The sequence below is a fragment of the Lutjanus erythropterus genome, chromosome 24 (genome assembly GCF_056507025.1).
Source record: "Lutjanus erythropterus isolate fLutEry1 chromosome 24, fLutEry1.hap2, whole genome shotgun sequence".
NCBI classification, from domain to species: domain Eukaryota; kingdom Metazoa; phylum Chordata; class Actinopteri; order Lutjaniformes; family Lutjanidae; genus Lutjanus; species Lutjanus erythropterus.
In genome coordinates, this window is record NC_139340.1 from 9144109 (window position 1) to 9152445 (window position 8337).

Below are 8337 nucleotides of genomic sequence, written 5' to 3' on the forward strand. Positions count from 1 at the left end.
ATTACTCACTGATATCTGGAAGACTTCCTGCGTGTCATCGAGCATCTGAACCCTGATGGCGACTTGTCTCCCCGGAGGCTGGGCAGGAGGACGCAGGCCGGGCTCCAGGGTGGACACCCCGAAGCTTTCAGGGGCACCCAGCCTCTGTCCAGCTGCAGATGACCTGTCGGCCGGTTCGACCATGGCGACGGACGCTACAGTGAGGGGCTCTCGAGCTGCAGGCACCTCTGCTCACGTCTGCGGGGAAAACCGAAGGACAGTTTGAGACTTGGATTTTCAAAATTTGGGGTTGCAGTTTGTCTTTTTGTGTGCTCGGAGCCAACAATCTGTTCAGTCTGTGATTTCTGATATTTTTGGCTTCTTAAACACATAGTAGGCAGTTTAAAGCCAGAAGGATCAGGCCTTTTCCTCAACAAGCTTCCACACAGGCTGTCATCCGAAATAGCAGAGTTACATCACATCCTGTGTGTTGGTAAATTTATAAACACTATTTCCTTTTACGGTATTCCTGAAATATTTTTATAGGAACGGTTAAAAGTCTTTTGTGAGTGTGATAAACAACAGAAAAACAGGCCAGATGAGATGCTCCAGTCAACCCTCCCTGAGATCATGAAGGTTAAAGGGATAGTTCAGATTATTCCTTCAGACATTCCTAAATGTGGAGAAAAATACAAAATTTGTCTCATATTTAAAAGGAAGCGAGAGCATCTGTTGTGGCGATGTAGAAAACTTCGCTCAGAGGGAACCTTTAGGCTTAATTAGTTCTGGAAATCTTGTGTTTTAATTGGCCTCGAACAATGTCAAAAACCACCAGACATTTAGTCAGTGAGTTTTTCAGTGGTGATTTTATGTTGCTCTGGGTGATGAAATGTGTGTATTAACCACAGACTCGAACTGCCTAATTGTGTATGACAGCTAAAATTAGAGTTCATCCGATGCACAAAGAAGCAGACAGACATGTCTCACACCTTTCTAGACACACACTTATTCCAACTCCAGCTGCAGCGCATGCAGGTGGGATTTACTGCGTTCTCTGCGAACCAAACACACAGATCTCCATTAAAGACCAGTTCAGACTTGAATCAAAGCTGCACAAGTAGGGCAGATGAGATACGGCTTGAGAACACACAAAGACACTCGCCCCACCACCACCACCTCCTCTCTTCTTTCAAACACACACACACAAACTTTTCACCGCCCCCACCTCCATCCCACACTTGATAAACCTCGACCGCAGACAATAAATACGCTCTCAGACGGTTGGTGACATCACGGCTGAGGAATGTTTTAGAAGACGGTCAGAGGGGACAACGCAGGGACGAACTGCCCCACATAAACACACAGCAGCTTTGAAGTGTGTCTGAATGCATCTGGAGTGTACAGGACAATCAAAATTAAATTAAAAAACCTCCACAATCCCTTTGTCTTTTCTTTCTCTGTGGTGAAATTGCAGTTTTGTCTTCAGTTCAGTCACATTTGGTTGAGCCCAGGGTCATTAAATCATTACTTGTCAATAAATCAATATTTGGCGTCATGATGAATAGGTCATTAGCACTTTCTCTGTAGTCACAGGTTAGAATTATCCATCTTCTCCTAAACACCACACATTCTCGTTGAATTTATGTTATGTGCATGCAAAAAAAAAAAAAGACTATTGGCCGACATAGGCAAAGATCCATCCTGTAAAAACGTCCCTCAGCAAGGCAATCACCACGTCCAATGTAAGGTCCATAATTCAAGACCAAACACTGTATGTCATCGGGTTGACGGGGGCTGCCTGATTCCAAAGTCTCACAAATACAGTTTTCTTTTGCCCAAATCTGAAGAGCAAAATTGGTGTATAATTTGCGGTCTTTTGTGGACTCTCTTAAAATCCACTGAGTGCCGGTCACTGTTCTCTGCAAGGCTCAGATGGGAAGTGTAATGACACTACGGTGAAGCCTGCATGCACCAGAGGACTGAGTGCAGGTTCATCTTACAAAGTAGGGCTGAAGCACTTAATGCAATGCAGGAATCTGAAACGGTCATGATAATGGATTAATCCTTTAAAGGGACAGGTCATAGCTCATTCATAGCTGCCTAAAAGAAATCCCACATAAAAAATCTATTTCAGTGTATGCTATATTTACAATATTTTTTAAATATCACTGGTTATTTTGCCTTAACTTGCCATCATCATCAAATATCACACTCTCGAAAGCCACCATACTCCACTAGTTTTACCTTACAGGACGAGGCTGGTCAGTTAGTTTGTGTATCTTATTGTGTGAGGAAGAGACCCCAGAAATGACCCGTGGCCAGTGAATGCCTCTGAGCTGCAGGGGAGCTGCTCTGTGGCTGACCTCTGACCTCAGCGTGAAAATCAACTTCCTCCATCAATTACCACAAAAATATACTACACACTAATCATGGAAAAACATACGCAATAACGTGTCTATCCAAATAAAGTCTGCTCTTTCACACCTGACCTAGTCTTTTATTGCCAGTGTGAGTTTTACTAATCCCTCCACCTGCACACACAAACATGCACCTCTCTTCACGTCAGTGACAAAAGCTGAAACTAAAAACTGGAGCCCTGCCAAGGAAGTGACCTGACAATAAAAGGGACCTGACATTCAAGTTACTCATTACACCTGTGGGAACGCTCGTTTGTTCTCGTGTGCTACTTCCCCGCCACGCTGAAATGAAAGCCGCGCTTGGTTTGATTATCAGCCGCTCAGTATCGCCTTTCTGTCTGACAAGGACCGAGACCGAAAGCACGAATCGCAGGCTTCTTTTGAGAAACACTAAAGCTCTTCCTCCTCCAAAAAGTGCTTGAATAATCTGTTTTTAAGGTCACCAGCTTCTCTCCATGTGGCTCCCTTCAAAGCCAAACAAGTGTCGACTCAGAGCTGGTTTTAAAGCTCTAACTAATCATTCACTAACAAGTAGGTGTCAATTACCCTGACAAACAGTCAGCCAAACAGTCAGAGAGCAGGGTTGACTTGTTACCTGCATATCTTCAGTCTCTCAACACAAACTCAGCAGGTTAAATTTCAGCCTTTTAAGACAAATACACAACAGCAACTAAACACTGTTATTCGTTTTGAGCTGGTCCGTTTCAAGACTTAAAACTAATTGAGTTAACTTGTGCTTGAAAAACATGTTGAGAAACATGAAACACTGCCAAACAGTGCATGCTGGGAAGTCTGCTTACATGCTGATTGCATTTCTTTAGAAATTTAATTTAATGAGTTGGCTGAACTCTGTACAGTGCATTTATTCAACTCATTATTTCACGTGAAAATAGATGAATTCATATTTCTAAGCTGTGATGTGGTCTGAAAATAAAAAGTAGAAAGTTTAGTTTAATTAACTTGTTACATCAAACTTGTCTTCATGAGAAAAGATATGTCGATTTCACAAAGTTCCTGTATTATTTATTACTTTGAAAGTCATCTCTGGAGCTGTAATGGCATCAAAACACAACACAGCAGCTCTTTGAATGTTCTTTCCATCAAAAAATAAAATCGTAAACGCTGACAGGTCAATTTAACAACTTTAATTTAGTTTTATCCCATATTTTGGATCAACGTCGCAGCCACAGAGTTGAAATGTGGAAGCAGAGGTTTCATCATGTCCTCAGTCGGGGCTGGGGGATTTAGTTGGGCAAGAGTGGAATACAGAGCGAGCCGGTCACAACACAGGCACAAAGGAAGCCACTGTGGGAGCTTCCAGCCAGCAGCGGGGCTTTAACTCGGAGGGACCGAGGCCTCTCGACCAGCCTTTGAACTGGTGTTGGCTGAAAGTTTCCCAAGAGTTTGTGAGAGGGAAGCCAGGCTCTGGGAATCGGATGTGAGTGTGTGTGTGTGCAAGTGCATCCACAGAGAAGGCTTTATGTTCTACATGCACAAATATGGTTTTAATACTTTTGCAGCGCAGGAATTTTGATTATTTTTTTAACAAGTCAAGACAGCACGTGTTAAAATGGAAATTACATAATCTGAGTTTGAATATTCACATGAAAGTTGCACAACAGAGAACGCTTGCCAGCTACAAAACAAGACTCACAATGAAGACTTTGATAAGCGGATCTTCAAAGCAACACGAGATAAGAAACTAAATCATCTGAGCACAGACCGATGCATGCATCGGCTGAAAAAACTGCACAACTGTTACGTAAAAGGGAACAGATTCAAATATAACAACACATGCAAAGTGCTTTAAAAGAGGATCTGAGCGAGGTCACAAGATGAAACTGAGATAGGATGTTGTGATAGAGATGTGAACTGGGGGTTCACTTCTACAATGCTAAGATAACTAAGCTAAGCTTGTAGCAGTGTTTCTATTGGAGATTAAGCAATTTTTATTTAATAATTTGCTAATTATTTTCTCTACCTATGTGTAGTGTGGGACTGCTACTAATAATTGTCATTACTTGTCAATAAATCAATAGGTCTATGTCATTAAGGACCTATTGAACATGTTAGTTACAGGTTAAAATCATTTGTCTTCTCTATTAAATGTGAGAAAATAGTTTGATAAATGCTGGATGAAAATTTCTAAAACCCAAACTGATGTCTTCAAATCCCTTTCTGTCTGACCAACAATCCAAAGTAGGGCTGCAGCTAATGACAACCATTCATCCTTTGTCTATAACTTCTTTATAATTCTTTAAGGATTGCAGGGGGCTGCAGCCTATCACAGCTGATATTTATTTAGGAAAAAAAAGCCAAAATTCTCTGATTCCAGCTTCTTAAATGTGAATATTTTCTGGTTTCTTTACTCCTCTTTGGAAGCAAACTGAATATCTTTAGGTTCTGGATCAAACGAGACATCTGAGGACATCATCATGGGCTTTTGGAAACACTGATCGACATTTTCCACCATTTTCTGACATCTTTTAGACCAAAAACAATCGACAGATCAATAATCACTAGTTGCAGCCCTATTTCAGTTTATTACTATGTAACAAGTTTAAAACACAGAAGAAGGTAGCAAAAAATACACATTAAGAAAATGGAACAAGTGACGCTTTGGCATTTTGGATTAAAGAAGAAAGACAATTAATTGATTATCGAGGTTGTTAATTTGCTATTGACCAACAAATCAATGAACCGACTTACTGTTTCAGCTCCAGTGTTACAGCTTTGAAGGGAACACTGCAGGAATATGTGGATCGTTTAGAAAGACACAATTATACTATTATTACTATGTATTCAAACAGCAAGTGCAACTTATTTATTCCTGGACCATGTGAGTAGGATTGTTCTGATATCAATACCAGTATTGGAAATGCCTCCAATACAGCCTGAAATGCTGGATCGATGTAATCCATACAAAGTTAGTGGCATACAACTGTGATATAAAGAGACCATAACCATAAAGGGAGGACATCCATTACCTGATTGTGTTACTTGCCACCACATAGAATAAACAACTACTGACTACCTGTCTAAGATGAAAAATGATACCCAGGAGGCATCAGCTACAACCTGACAAGCACAGGTAAGGACAAGATCAAGGCCACAACACACTAACGTACCTTGGAAGATCAATGGCCGGGCTTAATACTACATTCTGTCAAGGTGACACTCCCCCACCCGCCGAGCCATTAAGCTGCTCTACTGCCCTCAGGAGACTTTCTATTGTGGGGTTGGAAGGAAGGAGGGTGTAACGTCAATTCTCCCGGCGTTGTGGCTGCGATATTGATTGCAACGGGGCACCCATGCTCCACCAACCATTGACAAAATGAGGTGCCTATGAGCACAGCGGGTGGTGCTTCCCAACTGACCCTGTGCTTTGACCTCACCCTGAAAGCGTGGGGGTGCAAAAAAGAGCATGTCCCCCGAGAGATCAATAAAGGGAAAGGGGATGTGTTTGTCAGCTGATGTTGTCACCTCTTAGGTGTCATGCATACATTCTCCAGAAGGCTGGAGGAACACACTGCAGCTTCGCCAAGTGATATAAAACAGACACACCCCTATACTGTATAAGACACAGCAGACATCAAGAGTACAGTTGGCACTAGTGCAAGCCCTGGATGTAGGTTAGCAGAGTAATCCTTCAGGCCAGGGTAAAGATGTCAGTAGGCTAAGGCAACATGATCGCACTCAAGAGGGTTGGTGTGTGTGTGTGTGTGTGTGCTCAATTTTAATGTGCAAGTGTTGACAATGACAAAGCTTAGCCTATTGTAAGGTTAGGTGAATGGAAAAGCAGCAGGGAATAACTGCAAAAATGAACAATAAAGCCTAAAAACATCACCCAAACTCCTGTCCGTGCCAGCCAAACACCAAAGATCTACAAAATATCAACTTTGTGAAAATGTTGCAATGCATGTAAATGTGTGAGGCTCTACTAGGAGAGGGCTATCCTCGTCTGTTATTAAGCTTACAGTAACAGAAGCTCTGCTGGACCTCCTAAAGCTCAGCCGATTAGGAAAACGAACAGGCTGCTGGTCGCACTGGAGGCGAGATTATACTCAGGATATCGGGCTCATCAAACATCACACACTGTTGCCTTAAGAACAGGAAGCTTACGACTGGATGCGTATAAATCTGGCTAAATCTAAACGTTAGAGTGCAGTAAGAATACCAGAGAGGCTACGTGTTACCTCGCTGCTTCATAATCCGGATAGCATGATTTCCTTACCCCCAGTCTTTCTTTCTTTCTTCAGGATCCACAGATAGTCCGTCAGACGGTAAATCCCACTCAGTGTCGAGCTGCTGCGGCCAAGTTTTCCGTGATAAAAGTCCCGTGTTGGCAGCCGAACCGCTCCCTCTCAGGTGGGACGTGGTTTCTGAGCGGTAGCCATTGAAACAAATGTGGGGAAACCGACGTGCATTGAGCTTTTCTACTGGAACAATGAAGAGCAACACACCGCCTCCAGCGCGGAGCAGCCCGGCACTACAGTGTCAGTCTGAGGGAGGGAGAGAGGGAGGAGAGAGGCGGAGAAACAGCGACACTGCGCGGTGCTGAAATGCAGCTTAATATTTAGAACTGATCCAGAACCGCTTTCCTTTACATGTCAAGAGTGTTGTCTTTTTTTTTTTTTTTTTTTATTAAATTAAATTAAATTAAATTAAATTAAATTAAATTAAATTAAATTAATACAGCAATCTTTCTGACTAATTTATGAGGAGTTTATGCTTTATATATGTTTGTAACTACAGTATTATGACTGTTTATAGGTTTTTTTGTATTTTGGTTGGGAGTTATGTACCAAGGGTGTATGGGATTCTGTTTACAGCAGTTTATTGTGTGATTGCACCTGACTCTGTTGTCAGTTTGTGGATTAAATCAATAAAGTCTGAAGAAAATGATATTCATCCTCAACATCAAGATCACAAAGAACACATATATTGTACGTTGCTCCTCAGGAATAACTTTATATCTGCCTGTTTGATTTGAAAATAGTTTCTGAGCTTTGGTTTGGACCAAATCTCTTCTTTCCATTGTTAATTGTGAATCTTTACTAGTTTTCTTTAACAATGTTTATACTACACTGCAAATTTAAGTTATTAGTCAAACAACTCCTATTCCAATACATTTCATTATTGAATTTTTTACTGGGACAATTAGCATTGTTAATTTAATATGCTCAAATAAATATAGCTTTTTAGGATTATCATACAAGATAGTCCTTCATGGAAAACTGAACAGGTATACAATTTGACAAATTGGTGATAAATATTGTGTTAACAATAAAAAAAATATAAAATATATGTTGGGAAGGTTTGGACCGGAGATGTAATATTTTTTTAAAGTTTTTTTGGATGAGAAAAAAAGTTTGCCATCTTTTTTTTCTTTTTTTTTTGTACAAAAATATTGTAGAAATAATACCACATTTCACATATGTTAAAAACAGGCAGGCAGTGAAAAAAACGTTCTTTTTATATTTTTGGTTAAATTAAACCTGGTATGTGCACATAGTAATGAATGTGACCACACATACTTAAGTTCTGTAGGTAACAAAAAATCTTAGATAATTTACTTGATTATTTCTACATATACATTTATATAGAATTTTGATGCATAGTAGACCATCTACATGTTGCTGTTGTAAGAAATTAATCAGTAAACAGTGGCATTTTGTCTCAATTGAGTTATGAGTACCTTAACTTTTGCGAGTTTTATTTTGCGGCGCTGTAGAAAAACGTAATTGGCCCGTACGGGGATCGAACCCGCGACCTTGGCGTTATTAGCACCACGCTCTAACCAACTGAGCTAACCGGCCACGCTTCTCGAGGAAAAACCATTTATTTTAATAAATGAATAATGTAATCTAAGTGTTTCTATATTCCATATAGTTGGTTTAGCTCACTACCTCGAGATAGAAGATGGATCACCCACGTGAAC

The 8337-nt window shown here is 40.7% G+C and overlaps 1 protein-coding gene and 1 non-coding gene across 5 annotated transcripts in view; both read right to left on the reverse strand.

The window, feature by feature from the left end:
• Positions 1 to 6871, reverse strand: part of LOC146304675 (FERM, ARHGEF and pleckstrin domain-containing protein 1-like) — a 58944-nt gene extending 52073 nt beyond the window's left edge. For 2 of the 4 annotated variants that reach the window (XR_014769338.1, XM_084714137.1), the window contains exons 1-2: positions 6631 to 6871; positions 10 to 237 (exon numbers count right to left, since the gene is read on the reverse strand). Coding sequence is in view for 3 of the 4 variants with exons in the window: in XM_084714137.1 (XP_084570263.1) it covers positions 10 to 183 (174 nt within the window). In the remaining variant the exon portion in view is untranslated. The remainder of the gene's footprint in view (positions 1 to 9; positions 238 to 6630) is intronic. The other 2 variants (XM_084714136.1, XM_084714135.1) reach the window with 1 other exon arrangement.
• A 1270-nt stretch (positions 6872 to 8141) lies between these two features.
• trnai-aau (transfer RNA isoleucine (anticodon AAU)) lies at positions 8142 to 8215 on the reverse strand. The gene has a single exon. It is a non-coding gene; the product is annotated as a tRNA-Ile (tRNA).
• Positions 8216 to 8337: the final 122 nt, after the last annotated feature.